A 26,269-nucleotide genomic window follows, 5' to 3' on the forward strand; every position below is an offset into this window, starting at 1 on the left:
GTGAGAAGTCAGCTGAGAGCCTTATGGGGTTCCCTTTGTAGGTAACCTGTTGCTTATCTCTTGCTGCTTTTAGGATTCTCTCTTTGTCTTTAATTTGTGGCATTTTAATTACTATGTGTCTTGGTGTGGGCCTGTTTGGGTTCTTCTTACTTGGGACTCTCTGTGCTTCTTGAACTTGAATGCCTTCTTCCTTCACCAAATTAGGGAAGTTTTCTGTCACTATTTTTTTGAATATATTCTCTAACCCTTGCTCATTTTCTTCTTCTTCGGGGACTCCTATGATGCGAATATTATTACGTTTCCAGTTGTCCCATAGTTCTCTTAAGCTGTCTTCCTGTTTTTTAATAGTTTTTTCCTTTTGTTTTTCTGATTGGTTGATTTTTTCTACCCTGTCTTCTAATTCACTGATCCGATCCTCAGCTTCCCCTACTCTGCTTTTTAAACCTTCCAATGTGTTTTTCATTTCGAATATGTCATTTTTTATCTCTTCTTGTTGGTTTTAAATTTCCATTTGGCTTATTTTCAGTGTCTCTATGTCCTTACTCATGCTGTTCAGCTTCCTCAAGATCATGGCTCTGAATTCTAGCTCTGTTAACAGTCCTAATTGCTCCACATTGATCTCATCTTCGGTGGAGGTGTCTTGCTCTTTCATTTGGCTTCTGTTTCTGTGTTTCACCATTTTGGCTATCACTGTGGGCTTTGGAGCCTGTCAAGTTCTCCCTGTGGGTGTTGGTGTTCTGCTGTTTGTGGCTCCCTCTCCTGTGTTTAGATGAGCGAGGGAGGACCCACGTTGAACACCACTGTCAAGTCTTACTTTCCTGGTTAAAGTTGCCAGCCCAGGAAACGTACTGTTATCCTCTAGCTTTTTGCCTGGAGGCTAGCAGTCCTGGTTAATTGATGAGTTTTGGGTTGTCAGTTGATTGAAAACCTCCCTCTGGTGCTCAGCCAAGGGGCTTTCAGGAGGGTGGGGCAGATGCTGGTTGTTAGTGAGCCTCAATTAGCACTTCAATGGCCCACAGGGTGGGGTTGGATCTCCGAGGGAGAGGCTGCTGCCTTTCCTCAGAGCTCTGGGAAGGAGCAATGTGGCCACAGTCCTGTGTGGCTGCACTCAGCCAAAGCTCTGAGCGCCCTCCAAACCCCGAGTGTCCCGACACAGTTCCAGTCCAGTCCGCCCTCCCTCTGCCGGAGCCCAAGGTGAGTGGCTGTGGCTGTTTCAGCCTCTGTCCCGGCTGCGCTGTGGGGCCGCCTGGGAGTGTAACCGGAGGGCGCCGCTTACAGCTAAGGCCGCTGCCGAGCTGCCGACCGTGGGCTCCCAGCCCCCGTCTCGCGCCTTCGCAAGCCTACCGGGATGGAGTCAGTGTCCCTCGTTGTATGGTCCTCGCAAGCTGCTTTTCTGTTGGTTTTTCCCGTCGATTTGTCTGTCTTATAGTTGTAATTCCAGTTTAGTTCTGGGAGATGGTCTGTGTAGCTCCGTTCACTCCGCCGCCATTTTTTAGATCCCCATATTTTTTTTTTTTTTGTAATCCATATCATTCATTTTATTTTATTTTTTAAACTTATCTTTATTGTTGAATGTAATACAGATGTTCCTCCTTTTTCCCCTATTGACCCCCTCCTCCCTGCTCCTGCCCCCTTCCTGCCTTTCCCCACACTGTTATCCATTGGTTGTTCATATATGCATAGAAGTTCTTTGGTTTATTTGGTTCCCACCCCACCCCCAACCGTCTTCCCTTTGAGGTTTGTCAGTCTAACAACCAATTTGTACTTCTTAATCCCTTCACCTTTTTCCCCCAACCCCTTTCCTCTGGCAACCAACAAAATGTTCTCTGTATCTATGAGAATGTTTCTGTTGTGCTTGTTCATTTTGTTTGTAGATTCAATTGTCGATAGATATGTATTTATTGCCATTTTGTTTGTTCATATTTTTTATCTTCTTTTTCTTCAAGAAGACCCTTCGACATTTCATATAATACTGGTTTGGTGGTGATGAACTCTAGCTTTTTCTTGTCTGAGGAACTCTATATGTTCATCAATTCTAAATGATAGCTTTGTAGGATAGACTAATCTTGATTCTTATAATTCTTGTAAAAGTAGGTTCTTGCTTTTTATCACCTTGAATATCTCTTGCCACTCCTTTCTGGCCTGCACAGTTTATTTTGATAAATCAGCTGACAGACAGTCTTATGGGATGTCCCTTGTAAGTAACTAACTGATTTACTCTTGCTACCGTTAAGATTCTCTCTTTGCCTTGAACCTTTTGCATTTTGATTATGATATGTCTTGGTATGGGCCTCTTGGAATTCATCTTGTTTGGGAATCTCTGTGCTTCCTGGACTTGTATGTCTGTTTTCTTCACCAAGTTAGGGAAGTTTCAGTCATTATTGTTTCAAATAGGTTTTCAATTTCTTGTTCTCTCTCTTTTCCCTCTGCCTCCCCCATGATGTGAATGTTGGTTGAAGTTGTCCCAAAGGCTCCTTACACTATCCTCATTTTTTTGGATTTTTTTTCTTTTTGCTGTTCTGATTGGGTGATTTTTGCTTTCTTATATTCCAAATCAATGGTTTGCTTCTTGGCTTTACCTACTGTACTATTGAATCTCTTTAAATTATTCTTTATTTCAGTTATTGCCTCCTTCATTTCTGAGTGGTCCTTTTTTATGCTCTTGAGGCTCTCACTAAGTTCACTGAAGTTCTCACTAAGTTTATTGAGCATCCTTATAAGCAGTGTTTTGAACTCTGCATTTGTTAGATTGCTTATTTCCATTTTGTTTAGTTCTTTTCCTGGAGTTTTGTTTTTTTCTTTCATTTGGGACATGTTTCTTTGTTCCTCATTTTGATTGCTTCTCTGTGTTTGTTTCTATGTATTAGGTAGAGTTTCTATGTCTCCTGGGCTTCCTAGGTTGGCCTATTGTAGTAGGTGTCCTGTAGGGTCCAGTGGCACAGCTTCTCTGATCACCCCAGCTGCGCCCTCAAGGTACGCCCCTCACGAGGACTTTACACCTTTCTGCTGTAATTGAGTCTTTTTTTTTTTTTTTTTTTAATTTTTATTTATTTATTTTTTTGTTACAGATATTTTACCTTTTTACCCCATTGGCACCCCCCACCCCACCCCCCCTCCACCCTGTCCCCGGCTTAGTTGTCCATGTCCATTGGTCATGCATACATGCATATAAGTTCTGTGGTTTATCCCTTCCCACCCCCCCACCCCCCATCCCCTCTTCTGAGGGATGTCAGTCTGTGCCCCACTTCCATGTGTCTGGGTCTACTGTATTCCTCAGACTGTTATGTTCATTATATTCCGTATATAAGTGAGATCATGTGGTATTTGTCCTTCTCTGCTTGGCTTCTTTCACTTAGGATAATACTTTCCAGGTCCCTCCATGTCGTCTCAAAGGATAAGAGATCTTTCTTTCTTACCGCTGCATAGTATTCCATTGTGTATATGTACCACAGCTTTTTGATCCATTCATCTACTGGTGGACACTTGGGCTGTTTCCAGATCTTAGCTATTGTAAATAGTGCTGCTATGAACATGGGGGTACATATATTCTTCCTGATTGGTGTTTCAGGCTTCCTAGGGTATATTCCCAGCAGTGGGATCACTGGGTCAAATGGAAGTTCAATATTTAATTTTTTGAGGTAGCACCATATTGTTTTCCATAGCGGCTGCACCAGTCTGCATTCCCACCAGCAGTGTATTAGAGTCCCCTTTTCTCCACACCCTCGCCAACACTTGTTGTTTGATGATTTGTTGATGGCAGCCATTCTGACAGGTGTGAGGTGATACCTCATTGTTGTTTTAATTTGCATCTCTCTGATGATTAGTGATGTTGAGCATTTCTTCATATGTCTCTTGGCCATTTGTATGTCCTGTTTGGAGAGGTGTCTATTCAGCTCCTCTGCCCATTTTTTAATTGGGTTCTTTGTCTTCCTTTTGTGGAGTTGTATGAGCACTCTGTATCGGGTGCTCTACACGATCAGAGAAACTTCTCTAGTAACAAACTATAGAAATGATCCCTGAAAGTATAGTCTTTGTAATTGAGTCTTGATTGTAGTCTCTATGTGGCCTCTTCTTTAATTTCGTAGTTGTTGGACTTCCATTTAGCTCGATTTCAGGTGGTTTTGAATGATGGTTCTGTAGTTTAGTTGTAATTTTGATGTGGTTGTGGGATGAGGCATACCTCATTTACCTACTCTGCCATCTTGACTAGAAGTCTGGTTCATATCTTCTGCTTATCTTTCTATTGGGTTTTGGTCTTATTTTCCCCTAAATTTAAAAAAATTGTAAAATACAACTAACATAAAAGGTATTATCTTAAACGTTTTAAGTGTACAATTTAATGATGTTATGTATTTGCATATTGTTGTTCAACCAATCTCCAGAACTTTCTCAGGGATATCTTGATTATTCTCACAGCATTTGGAACAATGTCTGAGTATTTGTTGAATTAATGAATATTTGTTGAATGAAGAAAGTTACACAAAGATCTTTGTTTTGCCTTGAGGAAATGAGAAGTATACTAAGAACATTAGTTAGGCAGGAACCCACCATAAATATCTGTAGATTGTACTTTTGGGTAAAATGTTTTTGTTCTGCAAATATGTTATTTTGCAAGATACTTTTATTCTGGAAAAAAAAAAAACTGTCTTGAGAACACAGAGCTCAGGAGTTATACTGAAATGCTACACCATTTAATTTTTTCTTATTATGTTCTCAGTTAAACTATATTTATATGAAGCAGTGTGTAGAAAGTAGTCCTATAGTACCCATTCAGCAGGAATGGCTGGATCATATGTTAATGCTGATACCTGAGTCTTTAAAACAAGGGAAAAAAAGAGAAGAACTTGTTCAAAGTCTCATAAATGAGGTGTCAAGTGACTTTGAAAAAAGTGCAAAGAGATATTTGGGTAAGTAATATATTAACACCTTTGCTCCCCTGCTCCTTCCAATCAAAAACAAATATGAATAATGACTGTTATATATTTAGCTATATGTATTTTTAAATATTATTTTTATTTAAGTGTTTATTTTGAGCCTATGATATTTGTAATTTAAGGAATTTTGGGGGGTACTTTTTATATGTTTATTTGCTAAATAGATTTTTGATTTTTCACTTTGTCTTTATAGTTGTTGCTATACTATTTACTGGATTGTAAGATGATATTAATGGATTTGGGAAGAATTTTTAGGGATTTAACCTTTTCAGTTTTTATTGGAATAAATATTCTTAAGTAGCCATGCTAGTGACTTTTGAGTAGACAGAAAGCGAAAAAGTGAGAACTTATCGAAGCTTTACTATATCTGAATTCACCTCCAAAGAAAGATCAAAATAGTATCAAGAGCTTGATTTTATTTCAAACAAAGGAGTTTTTTCTGATACTCATTTTAATAAACAGGAAACTGTACCATCCAATATAAAAACTTAGAAACTTTGATTTGAGTAGGTCTTGCAAGGATGCTCAAGAAGTATTAATACATATATGTATTTTAGTGAAGAGTGTTCTCGTGAAACCTCCAGTTAAATGGCTTGAAGATGAAGGAGGCCCTTTACCTGAATTCCCTGTGTGAGTAATTTATTTTAAAAACAGTATTGCACTGCCCTGGCCTGTGTGGCTCAGTTGGTTGAGTGTTGTCCCATGCACCAAAAGGTCGCTGGTTCGATTCCTGGTCAGGGCACATACTCAGATTGCAGGTTTGATCCCCAGTTGGGGTGCAGGAGGCAACTGAACAATGTTTTTCTCACATTGATGTTTCTGTCTTTTTCTCTCTCCCTTCTTCTCTTTCTAAAATTAATATAAAATATTTTTTAAAAGCAAAAAAAGAAAAAGCAGTATTGCACCTAGGTTTTGATAACATGGAAAATAAACTGATCTTACATTTAAGTCTACTGTGAAACTCAAAGGTATTTTGAACACCTAAAAATATAGTATTCCTGTTTTTTCTTTCTCCCCCAAAGTATCCTCTATACTGTACTTGTCTAGTTGTTGCCTACACAATTAGGGGAACCCATATGGATTTATAGTTCAACTTGACCTTAAGTAGGCTTCAGTGTATGCCAGATAGATTTCTCCATTCCTTCTCCCTAATACTAAGGACTGCATTGATTTATCTCTACCCAAGGCAATGGAGCCAGAGCACAGTGGAAGTTAGCCAGGCACTCATGCTGGCCCATCAGCCTTCCTTATCCACAAATGATCTTTGTTCTCAGTATGGTGGTTACCAGAGAGTCAAGCGGTGGGGGAAAGGATGAAAAGGTTAGAGGGGGTCAAATATTTGGTGGCAGAAGGAGACTAGACTTAGGCTGGTGAGCACACAATGGAATACACAGATGTTGTATTATAGTTGTACACCTGAAACTTCATATGTTATTAATCAATGTTACTCCAATAAATTTAATTAAAAAACATTTTAAAAATGACCTCTGCTATCTCTGAAGATAATGCACTTTCAAGATATTGATGTATTTTTATTACATGCATATCTCCTAAGCCTTCCATGGTTGACTGTATTTCCCTCTTCTGAATCCCCGTCTTCCCACTTGAATACTCATTTTATTTCATAAATATTATTCTTAAAATTTAGAGTATATTGTTTAAATCTTGTTTAATATGGTGTATATATTGCTTTCCAGAGGCCTGGATTATTCTAATCCTTGGCATTCTAGCTATCTGCAGACCAGAAATCAAATACTAGCTAATTTGCACATTGTTCATCCAATTATGAACATGTTACTGGACCTTGGTTATAAGACATTTGCTAATACAGTTTTGCTGGACTTAACAGGAATTAGGTAAAATCTCATATTTATTAATTAACATTTAAACTTTGAATGTCTCCTGTTTGACTCTTTATATTTTGACAATATGATTTTTAAAACTGATAAATCTTCAGAACTTTTCTTCAGATTAAAAAAAAAATTTAAATTTATCTTACTTGTTTCAACAATTGTATATCGAGATCAGTGTCTATCATTTGCTTTAAAAATCACTTATTTTCCTCATAAATAGAGCTAAAGGCCCAATTGATTGTGAAGCACTGAAAAATGATCTATCAATACAAGCTAGAAAGGCAGAAGAGAAGATAATGAACACATGGTATCCAAAGGTTATAAATCTTTTTACCAAGAAGGAAGCACTAGAAGGCATTAAACCTGAAAAATTGGACGCCTTTTATAATTGTGTTTCCACACTTATGTCTAATCAGGTAAATATGTTTTATGTATTTTAAATAATAATGCTATTAATATTAGTTTAGTATTTTATTTTTATTTTTTTGCATTTATCTTCAGATAGAGCAAGAGGGAGAGAGGGAGAAAGAAAGAGAGAGAGAGAAACATCTATGTGAGAGAGACACATCGACTGGCTGCCATCCACACAACCCCAACCGGGGCCAGGGACAAACTGCAACCAAGGTACACCCCCTTAGCAGGAACCAAACCTGGGACTCTCTGGTCCGCAGGCCAACGCTCTAACCACTGCGCCAAACCAGCCAGGGCTAGTTTAGTATTTTAAATAAAATTCTATTTAGACAAAATGTTAAGTAATTATGTTGAAGTAAATTATGAAAAACATTTTTACTATAATTTTATTTAAATAAATTAAGCAGAAAATGCTATATTTCTGAAGCAATCAAAAATGAGAGGAAAGTCTGGAAATATGTATCAATATTATGAGTGATTACTGGGCTCATGTTTGAAGACTATAAGCTAATTATCTATAGTTTTGTGGCGTATATTAACAAAAGGACTCTCCTAGTGAACATATTTTTGAACTTATGAGATTCCAAGTTGATTGATTCTCATTTTGTTCTCAGTAAAATCTAGGTTCTAAATGTTATTGATCTTTTTTAAATGATAAACAGAAAGAGAATATTAATTTTATGCAATTCTGTTTATGGGATCCTCAGATTTTTACTATTGTAGAAAAACAATTCTAGAAAAATAGTTTTGAATAAAAGCTTTCCCTTGTGGGTCATAAAGACTTCCAAAGATTTCATTAATTTTGCAATGTATCATTAAAAGGATTATATATAATATTATATATATATATTTAACATTTAGTATGTAACCCTATAACTAATATACATGATTTTCTTTTTATCTTTATTCCCTTAAGCAAACTATGATCATTTGATAAAAAGTAAAGAAATGAGGAACATTTTAAAGATCATTTATACTTATATTTGTCTGTTTGGGTAATTTTTTTTTTTTTTTAATCTTCACCCGAGGACATTTTTCCATTTCTTGTTCAGATAGAGTAGGAGGGAGAGAGAGAGAGAGAGAGAGAGAGAGAGAGAGAAACATCGACGTGAAAGGGTCACATTGAGTGGTTGCCACCCGCACAACCCATCCAGGGCCGGGGACAAACTGCAAGCGAGGTACATGCCCTTAGCTGGAACTGAAACCAGGTCTCTCTGGACCGCAGGCCAACGCTCTAACTGCTGAGCCAAACCGGCCAGGGCTGTTTGGGTAAATTTTCAATAGTTGGTTAATTATAAGAATACATTATTCATACTTTGGTAACTTATTGTGCACATTTCTAAGTTCCAGTAGCTTTGCCCTTACCAAATGGTGTGCTGGAAATCTGCCTCTTCAGAAACAACAATAGCAATGCTGATTTGTAGTGTCTGCTAATTTCCACGGTACAAAGTATTCCTACCATGATGATTTTCAAGCATCCAAGGGTTTAGTAACTGGCTCACAAAATTTTTGAATATTGAACAATTGGCTCTTGTGACAATCACAGCTAGCTGTAGCTTTACCACTGTCTCTCACCCCATGTGCATGTCACCCTATGACACCCTCACCCTCAGGTCAGGCCTCCCCTCCCCTCAGTCTTTACCATGTTGTTTGATCTTCTGAAATGTTTTCTTACTGGGGACAAAATTACTAAAGAATGTGAAAGATTCTGAGTTGCCATTTTAAGATTGTTGATATTCTATTAAGAACATTAAAGTTTGCATATATTGTTCTATTTATTATTTTAGAGTACATTTATTAAGAACATGTGCTGCCTGGTCAGGTGGCTCAGTTGGTTAGAGCCAATTTGTACATCAAAAAGGTTGCAGGTTCAATTCTTCGTTAGGGCACATACCTAGGTTGCAGGTTTGATCCCTGGTTGGGGTGCTTACAGGAGGCAACTGATCAATGTTCCTCTCTCACATCAATGTTTCTCTCTCTCAACCTAAAAACAAAGAAACATATCCTCAGACAAGGATTAAAAAAAAGAACATTCCAAGGCAGTGTGGTTCAGTGGATTGAGTGTCGTCCCATGGATTGAGAGGTACCAGTTCGATTCCCAGTCAGGGCAAATGCCAGGGTTGCAGGCTCCATCCCCAGTAGGGGGCATGCAGAAGGCAGCCAATCAATGTATCTCTCACATCAACGTTTCTGTCTCTCTCTCAAAAATCAGTAAAATCGTTAAAGAGAGAGAGAGAGAGAACATATTGTACTGAATGAAGATAATTTTCAGGACTAAATGGATTGATAGAATGACTTAATTATAGACCATAAGTTCACTGATTTTAATTAAAGGTTGAATTTGTACTTTTAAAATTAATTGTAATTTATGATATCATGCAGTTAAAGGATCTCTTAAAGAGAACTGTAGAAGGATTTGTAAAACTCTTTGACCAAGAAGATCAACGAGGGCTGCCAATATTTAAGATGGAATTGACATTTGATGATGATAAAATGGAATTTTACCCTACCTTTCAAGATTTGGAAGATGTTGTTTTGGGTTTGGTAGAACGAATAGCTGAAGTTCTGCAGGTATTGCTTTATCTTTATTTATCAGGTTTCTTTAAATGGCTCTTTTTCAGAATTTTAAATTGAGTTGAAGCTCTGTAAATGTACATGAAATATTATAACTCCTTATTTTATTTCCATCCTCCAAGTTATTTTACATTAAAACAAGGTTCTTTCTTTTTGGGAAAGTTTCCTGGCTGAAGATGACATTTGCTCTTAGAAGTTCTATTGTAGTGTAGTTATGTCCCATTTTCCCTACTGAGTTGTTAGCTACTTAAGTACAAGATCCAAGTTATGTTTGTTTTTTTTCTAGAGCTATCTAGTATAGTCACTTTGACATTATAGTTAATAAATATCTGTTGAATGATAGAAAACTCACCCAATTTAAATTTTGTATTGGATCACAAACTATACTACTTTTTTTTTTTTTTTTTAACATTTTTGCATTTATCTTCAGATAGATTCAGGAGGGACATAGGGGGGAAGAGAGAGAGAGAGAAACATCGGTGTGAGAGAGACATATCAACTGGCTGCCACCCACATGACCCCAACTGACTAGGGACAAACTGCAACCGAGGTACATGTCCTTAGCAGGAACCAAACCTGGGTCTCTCTGGTCCATAGGCCGATGCTCTAACTGCTGAGCAAAACCAGCCAGGGCACAACTTTAAATCATTATTTTGTATCAAGTTATGTTTTCTTGGGTGACTGAAATCTGAAAAGAATGTTTAAAAAATATAAGATCTGGGATTTCAAAATGGCTGCAGGGTGAATGGAAGATACACAGACCATTTCCCAGGACCAAACTGGAATTACAACTAAAATGAAGACAAATTGGCAGGAAAGAGCAACAGAAAAGCAGTTGGAAAGGACCCATATAACCAGGGACAGAAAAAAAAGGTCACTGATTCAAGCCTGGTAGAATGTGGGGAGGCATGAGAGGGTGGGCTGGAAGCCCATGGACAGCAGCTGTTTTAGCTGTGAGCAGCTCTTGGGATTAAAATCCTAAGCCGGCTCCACAGTGCAGAGGACCAGGGCGGAGCACTAAATTACTACAGCCACTCACCTTGGGCTCTGGCAGAGGGAGGATGGACTGGACTTGAACTGTATGGAGACTCTAGAGCTTGGAGAGGTGAGAGGGCAATGGAAGTTTTTTGCTAAATCACTCCCAGACAGGACAGTAGCTATATACTCAAGAAATCCCCTTCCCAGAGCCCTGGGGAGAAGCAACAGCCCCTCCCTCAGAAATTGAACACCGCCAGGCCAGGCTAGAGAAATGCAAATTGAGACTCATTAACAGCCAGCATCTGCCCTACCCTCTGGAAATCCTTTTACCCTGAACACCTGAGGGAGTTTTTCATTCAGTTGAGGGCTATATCCCAAAGCTTATCACGTAACTGAGACTAATAGCCTCAGGCAAAAACCTAGAGGATAACTGAACCTTTCCTGGGCTTGCAAATCTACCTAGGAAAGTAAGACTTGACAGTGGTGTTTAACATGGGTCCTCCCATACTCTTCCAAACCCAGCAGAGGGAGTCATAATCAGTGAAACACCAACACCCACAGGGAAAATTTGGCAGGCTTCAAAACCCACTGAGATAGCCAAAATGGTGAAACAAAGAAACAAATCCCAAATGAAAGAACAAGGTAACTACTGAAGATGAGATAAATGAAATGCAGCTAAACAAGTTATCAGAGGTAGAATTCAGATGCAGAATGATGATAATGAGGAAGCTCAACAGCATAAATAAAGAGCTCAACACCATGAATAAAGATATAGAAACAGTGAGAACCAACAAATTGGAAAAGAAGAATGACATAAAGAAATAAAGAACACATTGGAAGGACTAACCAGCAGAGTAGAGGAAGCTGAGAACTGGATCAGTGAATTAGAAGACAGGGTAGAAAAAATTACCTAATCAGAAAACCAAAAAGAAAAAAACACCTTAAGAGAACTGTGGGACAATTGAAAACTTAACAACATCCACATCATAGGCGTTCCAGAAGAAGAAAATTATCAAGGGTTAAAGAATATATTTGAAGAAATAGTGACAGAAAACTTCCCTAACTTGGTGAAGGAAAAAGGTATTCAAATTCAAGAAGCACACAGAGCCCCAAGTAAGAAGAACCCCAAAAGGCCCACACCAAGACACATAATAATTAAAATAAAAAATTAAAGACAAAAAGAGAATCCTAAAGGCAGCAAGAAATAAGCAACAGGTTACCTACAAAGGAACCCCCATAAGGCTGTCAGCTGACTTCTCACAAGAAACACTACAGGCCAGAAGGGAATGGCATTAAGTAATCAAGGATCTGAACCAAAAACTACTCTATCCAGCAAGGCTATCATTAAAAATAGAAGATGATATAAAGAGCTTCGCAGACAATAAAAGGCTAAGAAAATATATTAGCACCAAAACAGCAATGCAAGAAATGTTAAAAGGACTGCTGTAATTTGTGGAAGAAATAGGAAGAAAAATATAACCACAATGAACAAAAATGGCAATAAATAAGTACATGTCAATAACAACCTTAAATGTAAATGAATTGAATACTCTGATCAAAAGACACAGAGTAGCTGAACGGGTAAGAAAGCATGACTCATATATATGTTGTTTACAAGAGACCCACCTCACAGCAAAAGACTCACGTTGGTTGAAAGTGAAGGAATGGTGAAAAATCTTCCAAGAAAACAGAAAGGAAAATAAATAAACAAACCTGGGGTAGCAATGCTCATATCTGATAAAATAGAATTCAAAATGAAGGCCATAACTAGAGACAAAGAAGGCCACTACATAATATCGAAAGGATCTATCCAACAGGAAGATATAACCTTGATAAACATATATGCACCCAATATAGGAGCACCAAAATATATTAAAAATCTTCTGGAGGACTTCAGAGGAGAAATTGACTGCAATACAATCATAGCAAGGGACTTCAATACCCCACTGACATCACTGGACAGATATTCTAGACAAAAAATTAGCAAGGAAACAGACTACAAGTTCAAGAAGATTGAAAACATATCAAGCATCTTCTCAGATAACAATGGCATGAAACTAGAAATCAATTACAACAAAAACACGCAAAGACATTCAAATACACAGAGGTTGAAAAGCATGTTATTAAACAACAAATGGGTTACCAAGGAGATCAAAGAAGAAATTAAAAACTTCCTGGAAACCAATGAAAATGAACACACAACAACACAAAATTTATGGGATGCAGTAAAAGCAGTCCTGAAAGGGAAGTTCATAACACTACATGCCTACCTCAAGAAAGAAGAAAAATTTCTAATTGATTATCTAACCTTACAACTTAAAGAACTAGAAAGCAAACAAAAAGAAAACCCCAGAGCAAGTAGAAGGAAGAAAATAGTAAAGATCATAGCAGCAACAAATGACATAGAGACAAAAAAAAAATTCAAAAAATCAATGGAACAAAGAGCTGGTTCTTTGAAAAGATAAACAAGATTGATGGACCCTCAGCTAGACTCACCAAGAAACAGAGAGGACCCAAATAAACAAAGTCAGAAATGAAAAAGGAGAAGTAACAACTGACACCACAGACATACAAAGTATTGTTAATAAATACTAATAACAGCCCTGGCCGGTTTGGCTCAGCAGTTAGAACATTGGCCTGGGGTCTGGAGAGACCCGGGTTCGGTTCCCGCTAAGGGCATGTACTTCGGTTGCAGTTTGTCCCCGGCTCTGGTTGGGTCATGTGGGTGGCAACCACTCGATGTGTCCCTTTCACATCGATGTTTCTCTCTCTCCCCCACTCCCACTCTATCTGAACAAAATATCAAAAATAAATAAATAAATAAATAAATAAATAAATAAATAAATAAAAATAACAATTACACAGCAACAAATTGGACAATGTAAGCAAAATGGACACATTTCTAGAAACACACAGTCTCTCAAAACTGAACCAGAAAGAGATAGAAAACTTGAATAGACCAATAACAACTAAGGAAATTGAAAATGTAATGAAGACTGTCCCAGCAAACAAAGCCGGGCCGGACAGCTTCATGGGGGAATTTTACCAAACATTCAAAGAAGAACTAATACCCATTCTCCTCAAACTATTTCTAAAAATTCAAAAATAAAGAAGACTTCAAAACTTGTTTTATGAGGCTAGCATAATTCTAATTCCAAAACCAGATAAAGACACTACAAAGAAAGAAAACTACAGGCCAATATCCCTGATGAACATAGATGCCAAAATCCTTAACAAAATATTAGCAAATTGGATCCAGCAATACATTAACAAAAGTTATTCACCATGACCAAGTGGGATTCATCCCAGGGATGCAAGGCTGGTACAATATTTGCGAATCAATAAATGTGATACACCACATAAACAAAATGAAAGATAAAAATCATATAATCATATTAATAGACACTAAAAAAGCATTAGACAAAATTCAGCACCCATTTCTGATAAAAACACTCAACAATGTGGGAACAGAGGGATCATATTTTGACATAATAAAGGCCATATATGAAAAACCTACAGTCAACATCATACTCAATGGGAAAAAACTAAAAGCATTTCCCTTAAGAACAGGAACAAGACAAAGATGCCCACTTTTGCCACCCTTATTTAACACAGTACTAGAAGTGCTAGCCACAGCAATTAGACATGAAGAAAAAATAAAAGGGATCCAAATTGGAAAGGAGAAAGTGAAACTGTCGTTATTTGTAGATGACATGATATTATACATAGAAAACCCTAAAGACTCCATCAAAAATATACCAGATTTAATAAATGAATTTGGCAATGTAGCAGGATACAAAATTAATGTCAAGAAATCAATGGCATTTTTATTCACCAATAATGAACTCACAAAAGAAAAACTAAAAAACAATTTCATTTACTATTGCAGCAAAAATATTAAGATACCTAGGAATAAACTTAGCCAAAGAAGTAAAGGACACATTTGCAGAAAACTACAGGAAATTGCAAAAGGAAATAGAGGAAGATATAAAAAATAAAAAAAAAATGGAAGCACATACCTTATTTATTAGAGACTTCTGGTCAAGGTGATAAATGCAGTACTCGCCTCCTCCCAAAACCACTTCAAAATTACAGCTAAACTACAACACAATCATCATTCAGAACCACCTAAATTCGAGCTGAATGGAAGTCCAACAATTACAAAATTAAATCAGCTGCCACACCAAGACTGGTAGGAGGGACACCTCGGCTGGGAAGGTCCTCACTGAGGAGTGAGAGGTCCCCATCCCCCACCAGGCACCCAGCTCAGGGTTCCAGTGCCAGGAAGAGAAGTTCCCATAACTTCTGGCTAGAAAAACCAGCAGGAACTGAGGGAGAGACAGGCTTTGGCTGCGGGAGCCCCAGGCAGTTCCTCTTAAAGGGCCCGCATATGGACTTACTTGGATTTCTTCCCTCTAAGCTCAGAGGGGAGGCAACTTAAGGGGCACCAGAGACGTACAGAAAAGGACGGAGTTGTTTGGCCTTGAAGTCTGGCAAGGCAGCTTTCTCCTGGACAGACGTGCTGGTGAAGGCTGATGTTGCTTTTGTGAGCCCTTCCCTGTGGTGGCAGACACCTGCCATATCTGGGACTCCAGCAACTTGGCTCACACTGTTTGCCCCACTTCATTGATTCACTGAGGCTCTGCCCCACACAACTTTCAGGCTCACCCAAGCTGTTTCCAAAGGCTTTACCATAGGATTCGCATGTCTTGGATCCTGCTTCAGAGTTTCCTAAAATCTCTTAAACAAGCAGCATCTGGTCTCAGCGAGCCCCATACTTCTTCTTAAGTGGCCCCAGGTCTGGCACTAGAAGTGGCCAGCCTTGGTTCACAACTTGGCTTTTCCTGGGCACCTCCAAGCCCAGCACAAGTAGCAGCCATCTGCAGATCACTTTGTAGCTTATGCTGGGTGGCCCTGGATAGATAAAACACAGGCAGTGCCTGACCTTACCTCAGAGCCCAGCACAGCCAGAGGACAACTTCAGACCACAGCAGAACACCACCACCCAAACAACTTCCATAAGTGACACACTCAATGAGTGGACTCAGTGCGTACCAGAGCCCTGCTGAAGTAAGTCTTGCTCTGCATGGTGGGCCCCTGCACAGCTGGTCCTCCAAGATAGTAAGAGGCCAGTATTCAGTGGGCACCGCCAGTCCTTGCAGCTGATAAATCCCTCCCATTGATGTGCCAACAGCAGTCAAGATCCAATAACAATAGAAGAGTGGACAGTCCACATGAGGGGTACACCTCAAGGGTATAGCTGGGGTGATTAGGGAGGCTGTGCCACTGGATCCTATAGGACACCTACAACAATAGGCCACCCTATGAAGCCTAGGAGGCATAGCAACTCTACCTAATACATAGAAACAATCACAGGGAAGCAGCCAAAATGAGGAGACAAATAAACATGTCCCAAATGAAAGGACAGAACAAAACTCCAGAAAAAGAATTAAACAAAATGGAAATAAGCAATCAATCAGATGCAGAGTTCAAAACACAGGTTATAAGGTTGCTCAAGGAAATTAGTGAGACATTCAAGGAACTTGGTAAGACCTTCAAGTAACTTAAGGAAACCTCCAAGGAACTTAGTGAGAACATCAACAACATAACAAAGGACCAGTCAGAAAGGAAGGATGCACTAACTGAAATAAAGAATAATTTACAGGGAATCAATAGTAGAGAAGGTCAAGCCAAGAAGCAAACCATCGAGTTGGAATATAAGGAAACAGAAAACACCCAATCAGAACAGCAAAAAGAAAAAAGAAGCCAAAAAAAATGAGGATAGTGTAAGGAGCCTCTGGGACAACTTCAAGCGTGCCAACATTTGCATCATAGGGGTGCCAGAAGGAGAGGAGTGAGAACAAGAAATTGAAAATCTATTTGAAACAATAATGACAGAAAACTTCCCTAACTTGATAAGGAAACAGACATACAAGTCCAGGAAGCACAGAGAGTCCCAAACAAGACAAACCCATAGAGGTCCATACCAAGACACATCATCATCAAAATGCTAAAGGTTAAAGACAAAGAGAGAATCTTTTTTTTTTTTTTTTTTTTATCCTCACCCGAGGACATTTTTCCATTTTTTGTACAGATAGAGTGGGAGGGAGAGAGAGGGAGGAAGAGAGAGAGAGAGAGAAACATCAATGTGAAAGGGACACATCGAGTGGCTGCCACCCGCACGACCAACCAGGGCCGGGGACAAACTGCAACCGAGGTACATGCCCTTAGCGGGAACCGAACGCGGGTCTCTCCGGACCGCAGGCCGACGCTCTAACCACTCAGCCAAACTGGCCAGAACCAAAGAGAGAATTTTAAAAGCAGCAAGACAAAAGCAGTTTGTAACCTACTAAGGAGCTTCCATAAGACTGTAAGCTGATTTCTCAAAAGAAACTTTGCAGGCCAGAAAGGAGTGGCAAGAGATATTCAAGGTGATGAAAAGCAACAATCTACAACCAAGATTAGTCTATTCTGCAAAGCTATCATTTAGAATTGATGGACATACCAAGAGTTTTCCAGACAAGAAAAAGCTAAAGAAGTTCATCACCATCAAACCAATATTATATGAAATGTTGAAGGGTCTTCTTGAAGGAGAAGAATAAAAATATGAATAATAAAATGGCAATGAATACATACCTATCATCAATTGAATCTACAAACAAAATGAGCAAGCAGAACAGAAACAGACTCCTAGATACAAAGAACTTTTTATTGTTTGCCAGATGGGAGGGGGCTGGGAGGCTGGGTGAAAAAGATGAAGAAATTAAGCAGTACAAATTGGTTGTTAGACTGATGAACTTCAAAGGGAAGAAGGGAGGGAGGATGAGATAAACCAAAAAACTTTTATGCATATATGCATAACCCAGGGACACAAAAAATAGTGTGGGGAAGCCAGGAGGGGGGCGGGATTGGGGAGGAGGGGGTCAATGGGGAAAAAAGGGGGGGGGACATCATTCAACAACAAAAATGAGTTTAAAGAAAACATTAACATAATTAAAATGTCCATACTACCAAAAGCAATCTATAGATTCAATGCAATCCACATTAAAATACCGACGACATAATTCACAGAACTAGAACAAATACTTCAAAAGTTCATATTGAACCAAAAAAGATCTCAAATAGCCATAGCAATCTTGAAAAAGAAGAACAAAATAGGAAGGATCACAATACCGGATATCAGGTTATACTACAAAACCATTGTAATCAAAACAGCCTGGTACTGGCACAAGAAAAGGAATATAGATCAATGGAACAGAACAGAGAACCCAGAAATTGCCCCAAGACATTATGCTCAATTTTTGACAAAGGTGGCAAGAGCATACAATGGAGTAAAGACAGCCTCTTCCATAAAGTGTGTTGGGAAAATTGGACAGCTACATACAACAAAATTGAAACTAGATCACCAACTTAACATCATACACAAGAATAAATTCAAAATGAATACAAGACTTAAATGTGACTCATGAATCCATAAAAATCCTAGAAGAAAATGCAGGCAACAAAATTTCAGACATCATACGCAGCAGCATTTTCACTGATATAATGCCTAAGGCAAAAGAAATGAAGGAAAAATTAATACATGGGACTATATCAAACTCAAAAGCTTCTGCACAGCAAAAGAAATAAGCAACATAATGGAAAGGGAACCCACTATATGGGAGAGCATAATTGCCAATGATACATTAGATAAGGGGTTAATTTCTAAAATATACAGAGTGTTCATACAACTCAACAAAAGGGAGACAACGAACCCAATTGAAAAATGGGCAGAGGACCTAAATAGACACCTCTCCCAAAAGGACATACAAATGGCCAAGAGATATATGAAAAAATGCTCAATGTCACTAATCATCAGAGAGATGCAAATTAAAACAACTATGAGGTATCACCTCATACCTGCCAGAATGGCTACCATCAACAAATCATCAAACAACAAGTACTGGTGAGGGTGTGGAGGAAAGAGGACTCTAGTACACTGCTGGTGGGAATGCAGACTTGTGCAGCCACTATGGAAAACAATATGGTGTTTCCTTAAAAAGTTAAAATGGAACTGTCATTTGACCCAGTGATCCCACTTCTAGGAATATATCCCAAGAAGCCTGAAACACCAATCAGAAAGTATATATGTACCCCCATGCTCATAGCAGCACTATTTACAATTGCTAAGATCTGGAAATGGCCCAAGTGTTTATCCACTAGACAAGTGGATGAAAAAGCAGTGGTACATATACACAATGAAGTACTATGCAGCTGTAAAAAAGAGATCTCTTATCTTTTGAGATGACATGGAGGGACCTGGAGAGTATTATGCTAAGTGAAATAAGCCAATCAGAGAAAGACAAATATCACATGATCTCACTTGTGGAATATAACAAACAAAATAAGCTGGTGAACAAAATAGACCCAGAGACATAGAAAGATATACGGTTCAGACTGACAAATCTCAGAGGAGGGGGGCGGCGGGGATGGATGAGATGAACCAAAGAACTTATATGCATATATGCGTAACCAATGGACATAGGCAACAATGCTGGGGAGGGGGGACACAATGGGGAGGAGGGTGTCTAAGGGGAGAAAAGGAGAAACATTTGTAACAAAAGTAAATTAATAAAAATTGGGAAAAAAATAAGGTCTACATATAGACCAATTACACAGGTATTTATTTCATAAATTGTCATTTTTCTTTATGTTAGAATGTCCAAACGGTACCCTCTTGGCTATCAGGAGCTTCAGCAATTGTAAATCTTGACACAGAACTTCCTGAACACGTGTTACAGTGGGCTCTTAATACGCTGAAGGTGGCAGTACATCGTAACTTAGAAGGTGCAAGAAAACATTATGAGACATACGGTATATATGACAAATAAAATATTATACCCTTTTATAATAAAAGAATTTTATTTTTACTAGAATTTGGTCAGATACTTGATTGTCTGAGGCTATAATGAAAGAGTAGGGAGAGCCAGAAGTTAGCATGGACGTGGCTGTTGGCAGCATCAAGGATCAAAGCTAAGAAACTTGAATTCTGTTGTTTGGTCCAAAGGGTGTTAACTGGAACAGGGTAATAAAGCCAAAAGTAGAAAGAAGAAATGTTGGAATAAGGAGAAAGCTAAATCGAGGGTGAAAGCAAGGTAATTTCTAAGAATGGTTTTGAAGAGCCTGCTCCTCAATTTTATAGTCTTCTCAAGTGTATATGAGGTCCGGACAGATAATTGTTATTTGACATTCTATTAAGCAAAACCTTTTATTAACTGTTTTATTTGTATCTCTAATTTATTTTAAGATCATTACATACTATATTATCTTTATTTTAAAACATCTGTGTTTAACTTGGTTTGCTTAGTCTATTTTATTTCATTCTATTTCTATTAATGTATGTTAATACTCTATTAACAATATTTAATTGAATAGGCTACACCACTCCACAATCATATAAAAAAGCACTTATCTTTTTGAAAGGGTATTATTGAGATTTAAATTAGATTATTAATTTTCAGTTGAAAAATATAATTGGCTCCTTGATGGTACTGCAGTTGAGCTGATAGAGACTTTTCAGTCAGAAGATCATACTTTTGATGAATACACAGAGGTAAGTGATAATGCTATTTTTCATTAATGCCTTTTGAATTTACTTTTTAAATTATGATCTTTTAATTCTAGAAAATAAATGCCTAAATGCCTCAATTAAGTTAGTAGAATTTCTTATTTAAAACATAATTTTAGTAAACTTACAGATTTACCTCATAATTTCTTTTTTACTCATTCATTGATTCAACAAAAATGTCTTCATCACATTCAGACACCTAGCAATATTTTGGTGATGCAAAAATAAATAATACATTATCATTGTTCTCAGGAGCTTATGTTTGGCCTTGAAGCCAAACATAGAAATAACTATGATATATTGAGATAAGTACTGGAATACAGATATAGATAAAGTACGTCAAAGCACAGAAGAGGAAATGATTGCTTTTGCTTTGGGAAATTGGTGAAGGTTTTCATAATGAACATAACAGTCTGAAGAATAGGGTAGTCCCAGAGACGTGGAAGTGGGGTACAGATTGACAATACCCAGAAGAGGGGATGGTGGGGGAGAGATAAACCACAGAACTTATATGCATGTATGCATGAACAATGGACATGGACAACAAAGCTGGGGACAGGGCAGGGAGAGAGTGGGAGGGGGGAATCAGTGGGGGGAAAAGGAGAAACATCTGTAACAAATAAATTAATTAATTAAAAAATAAATAAAAGAAGTGATAAGTGAGGTAGGTTTTGAAGTAGATGTTTATAGATGGATTTAGAATATGAAACTGAAAATGTAAGTTGGATCTGTTGGCAAAACTCTTCAGGTGTCTTTGCTCAGGAGTTTGTACTTTGATTTGGAGGTTTTAAGCCATTGAAGTAATACTTGCATCTGAGCTTCAGAAAGATAATTTTGGTAGCAGTGGGGAATAGGCAATTAAATGAGGAAAGAGTCCTACCTCCTGAAGGGACCTTGTTCTGTTGGTTAAAACTAAGCTTTTTCTTCCTCTTCTCTTTTTCTGTTGACTATTTCAATTTTATTTATAAAGTACAACAGAGAAATTTTAATTTTTTCAAACATTTTATTATGAATAAATAAACATACAGAGAAGTTGAAGAAATTTTATGAAGAGTCCCACCTAGATTCTGATATTTTACTGTTTTTTCAATCCCTTATTTATCCATCAATCTATTCCCCTTTCCACCTTTGATTAATTTCAAGAATGATTAACTTTTAAAAAATCAACTTCATTGAGGTTTGGTTTACAATAAAATGCACACATTTTAATTGTACAGTTACATGATTTCTGACCAATTTATGCATCCATGCGATTATCACCAGAGTCAAGATACAAAATGTTTTTACTACCTCAGAAAGTTTCCTTGTATCACATCTTAGTCAGTTCTCCCTAAATCTTACCTCAGACAACTGCTGACTTACTTCCAGTAACTATAGGTTTTTCTTTTCTAATAGAATCATACGTACATACTCTTTTGTGTCTGATTTATTCATGTAAAGTTTTTGAGATTTATCTATGTTGTTGTGTCTATCAATAACTTCTTCCTTTTATTGCTGAGTAGTATTCCACTGTATAGATATATGATTTGTTTATCCATTCATCTTGAGATCAACATTTGGGTTGTTTCCAGTTTGGAGCTATTATTAATTAAGTTGCCATGGTCTTTTGTACACAAGTTATTGTGTGGGCTTTATTATATGCTTTCATTTATCTTCCTAGGAGTTGGATTATGGGATAGTATGGGAAGTATATTTTTAACTTTTTAAGAAACTGTTCAGTTTCCAAAGAAGTTATACCATTTACATTCTCTCTAGTACTGTATGAGATTCCCAGTCCTTCCACATCCTTTCCAACCTTTAGGATTATCAGTCTTTTTTGGTTTAGTCATTGTACTGAGTGTATGGTGGTATCTCATTGTGGTTTTAATTTAAATTTTCCTAATGACTAATGTTGAACGTATTTTAATGTGTTATTTTTCATTTGTATCTTTTAAAATATAAGGTGTCTGTCCTAATAATTTGCACATTTTAAATTGGGTTTTTATATTCTTATGGTTTAATAATAATGGATTTATCTTAGTTGGCTATATTATTATTAAAATTCTTATTGAGCTTCAAGAGGTCTTTATATATTTTGGGTAAAAGTCCTTTATCTGAAATATGTTTTGCAAATATTTTTTCCCAGTATATGCCTTGACTTTTCATATTAGTCACCATGTCTTTCAAGGAACAGGCATTTTTAATTCTAATGTATTCCAGTCTATCATTTTTTTCCCTTTAAGGTTTATTCTCTTTATATCCTATCTAAGAAATCTTTGCCTATTCCTGCTCACTAAACTTTGCTTCTATGTTTTTTAAAGAAGTTTTATAGTGTTAGTTTTTATATTTGGGTTTATTACCAAGTTAACTTTTCTATATGCTGTGGGATACAGGTCATGATTCAGTTTTTTTCATGTAGGTATCTACTTGTTTTGCATCATTTCTGGAAAATATCATCTTTTTCCCATTAAATTATCTTAGCATCTTTGTTGAAATTCATTTGACACTGTATCTGTGAGTCTATTTCTGGTTGATTGTTCTATATTTCAGTTTTAATTCAAATTTGGTTCTGGGAGGTGAGTGTTAACTTCCACCTACTCTGCTTCCATTTGGATCCCACACCTGTGGATCTATTTCTAGATTCTCTATTCTTTTCCATTGCTTTTATATATATCTTATTATGCTAATACACTGTCTTGATTTCTGTAATTTTATGGGAAGTTATTGTAAATCAGGTATTGTAAGTTCTCCCATTTGCTTCTTTTCAAAATTATTTATTTATTTATTTATTTATTTTTCATCCTCACCTGAGGACATTTTTTGTTCAGGTAGAGTGGGAGGGAGAGAGAGGAAAAGAGAGGGAGAGAGAGAGAGAGAGAAACATCGATGTGAAAGGGACACATCAAGTGGCTGCCACCCGCACGACCGACCAGGGCCGGGGACAAACTGCAACCAAGGTACATGCCCTTAGCGGGAACCGAACCCGGGTCTCTCGGGACCGCAGGCTGATGCTCTAACCGCTGAGTCAAACCGGCCAGGGCAAAATTATTTAAACTTTTATATTTCCACATAAATTTTATTTTATTTTTCTGATTTTTAACTTTAATTTTTTTTATTGTTGTAAGTATTGCAGATGTCTCTCCTTTCCCCCATTGACCTCCTCCTCCCTTTAATTTAATTTTTTTCTTTGTTGATATTAGAGAGAGAGGGGGAGGGAGAGGGGGAGGGAGAGGAAGAGAGAGAGAGAAACATCGATGAGCAAGAACATTGATTGACCACCTCCTGCATGCCCCCCACTGGGGATCAGGCCCACAACCTGGGCATGTGCCCTGACTGGAAATTGAACTGGCGACCGCTTAGTGCATGGGTCAACGCTCAGCCACTAAGCCATACCAGCCGGGCCGCCCCTTAATTTTAATTTTATTATTATTATTATTTAATCCTTACTCGATGATATTTTTCTATTGATTTTTAGACAGAGTGGCAGAGAGAAAGGGAGAAGAGAGAGAGAGAAAGAAAGAAACATGGATGTTAGAGAGACACAGCAATTGGTTGTCTCCTGCACATGCCTCAGTCAGGACCAGTATCAAGCTTGCAACCCAGGTAAGTGTCCTTGACTGGGAATTGAACCCGAGATCATTGTTTGGAGGTCTGATGCTCTAACCACTGAGTCACAGTGGCCAAGGCGAATTATTTATTTTTTCTTTTAAAAAATTTTTAAATTTTATTTTAAATGTATCTTTATTGTTGAATGTATTACAGATGTCCCTCCTTTTTCCCCTGTTGACCCTGCTCCCTGCTCCCACTTGCCTTCCCCACACTATTGTCTGTGTCCATTGGTTATGCATATATGCATATAAATTCTTTGTTTTATCTCTTACCGACTCCCTCCCACCTTCCCATTGAGGTTTATCAGTCTAACAACCAATTTGTACTTCTTAATTCCTTCACCTTTTTCCACCCATTCCCCCATTCCTTCTCCCATATGGCAAAAAACAAAAATTTATCTGTATCTATGAGTCTGTTTCTGTTCTGCTTGTTCATTTTGTTTGTAGATTCAATTTTTGATAGATATGTATTTATTGCATTATTCATATTTTTAATCTTTTTTTTCTTCAAAAAGACCCTTTAGCATTTCATATAATACTGGTTTGGTGGTGATGAACTTTAACTTTTTCTTGTCTGGGCAACTCTATGTGCATCCATTCTATTCTTTTAATCCTCACCCGAGGACATTTTTTTTTTTTTTTTGCATTTATCTTCAGATAGAGTGGGAGGGGGAGAGGGAGTGAAAGAGAGAGAGAAACATCCACATGAGAGGGACATATGGAGTGGTTGCCACCCACAGGACCCCAATCGAAGCCGGGGACAAATTGCAACCGAGGTTCGTGCCCTTAGGGGGAACCAAACCCGGGACTCTTCGGTCTGGGGGTTGACGCTCTAACCGTTGTGCCAAACTGGCCAGGGCTGTGCATCCATTCTAAATGATAGCTTTGCAGGATAGAGTAATCTTGGTTGCAGGTTCTTGCTTTTCATTACATTGAATATTTCTTGCCACTTCCTTCTGGCCGGCAAAGTTTCTTTTGAGAAATCAGCTGACATTCCGTGGGAGCTCTCTTGTAGGTAACTAACTGCTTTTCTCTTGCTGCTTCCCCTCCCCCCCTTTATTGATCTTAGAGAGAGAGAGGCAGGGAGAGGGAGAGAGAGATAGAAACATCGAGGAGAGAGAACATCGATTGGCTGCCTCCTGCATGCCTCGCACTGGGGATTTGGTCCACAACCTGGGCCTGTGCCCTGACCAGGAATCAAACCAGCAACCTCTTGGTGCATGGGTTGATGCTCAACTACTGAGCCAAACTGGCCAAGCTTCTCTTGCTGCTTTTAAGATTCTCTCTTTGTCTTGAACCTTTAGCATTTTGATGAGGATATGTCTTGGTGTGGGCCTCTTGGGGTTCATCTTGTTTGGGACCTCTGTGCTTTCTGGACTTGTATGTCTGTTTCCTTCACCAAGTTAGGGAAGTTTTCTGTCATTATTGCTTCAAAAAGGTTTTCAATTTCTTGTTCTAACTTTTCTCCTTCTGGCACCCCTATGATGCGAATGTTGGCACGCTTGAAGTTGTCCCAGAGGCTCCTTACACTGTCCTCATTTTCTTGGCTTCTTTTTTCTTTTTGCTGTTCTGATTGGGTGTTTTCTGTTTCCTTATATTCCAACTTGATGGTTTGCTTCTTGGCTTTACCTACTCTACTATTGATTTCCTGTAAATTATTTTTTATTTCAGTTAGTGCCTCTTTTATTTCTGACTGTATCCTTCATTTTTTTTTATCCTCACCTGAGGACATATTTCTATTTTTGTTTAGATAGAGTGGGAGGGAGAGAGAGACAGACAGAGAGAGAGAAACATCAATGTGAGAGATACACATTGAGTGGTTGCCACCCACATGACCCCAACCAGTCAGTCCAGTCCAGGTACAAACTGCAACCATGGTATGTGCCCTTAGCAGGATCTGAACCCAGGACTCTCTGGTCCACAGGCCAATGCTCTAACTGCTGAGCCAAACCAGCCAGGGCATCACATCTTTTTTATCCACTCATCTACTGATGGATACTTGGGTTGTTTCCAGATCTTAGCTGTTGTAAATAGCATTGCTATGAACATAAGGGTGCATATATTCTTTCTGATTGCTGTTTCAGGCTTCTTAGGGTAGTATAGTCCTAGAAGTGGAGTCACTGGGTCAAATGGCAATTCTATTTTTAATTTTTTGAGGAAGCATCAAATTATTTTCCATAGTAGTTGCACCAGTCTGCATTCCCATCAGCAGTACTAGAGTCCCCTTTTCTCCACATCCTTACCAGCACTTGTTTGAGGATTTGTTGATGGCCGCCACTCTGGCAGGTGTGAGATGATATCTCATTTTAATTTGAATTTCTCTAA

The 26,269-nt window shown here is 38.1% G+C and overlaps 1 protein-coding gene and 1 pseudogene across 1 annotated transcript in view; one reads left to right on the forward strand and one right to left on the reverse strand.

Moving 5' to 3' along the window:
- DNAH12 (dynein axonemal heavy chain 12) overlaps positions 1–26,269 on the forward strand; it is a 276,436-nt gene that overhangs the window by 36,731 nt on the left and 213,436 nt on the right. Inside the window, exons 7-13 of the mRNA XM_036266455.1 lie at positions 4,718–4,907; positions 5,492–5,564; positions 6,632–6,790; positions 7,008–7,203; positions 9,581–9,769; positions 19,447–19,603; positions 20,251–20,342. Of these exons, the coding sequence (XP_036122348.1) occupies positions 4,718–4,907; positions 5,492–5,564; positions 6,632–6,790; positions 7,008–7,203; positions 9,581–9,769; positions 19,447–19,603; positions 20,251–20,342 (1,056 nt within the window). The remainder of the gene's footprint in view (positions 1–4,717; positions 4,908–5,491; positions 5,565–6,631; positions 6,791–7,007; positions 7,204–9,580; positions 9,770–19,446; positions 19,604–20,250; positions 20,343–26,269) is intronic.
- LOC118633672 lies at positions 3,952–4,032 on the reverse strand (annotated as a pseudogene).

Source organism: Molossus molossus, unplaced genomic scaffold (genome assembly GCF_014108415.1).
Source record: "Molossus molossus isolate mMolMol1 unplaced genomic scaffold, mMolMol1.p scaffold_m16_p_18, whole genome shotgun sequence".
Lineage (NCBI taxonomy): Eukaryota > Metazoa > Chordata > Mammalia > Chiroptera > Molossidae > Molossus > Molossus molossus.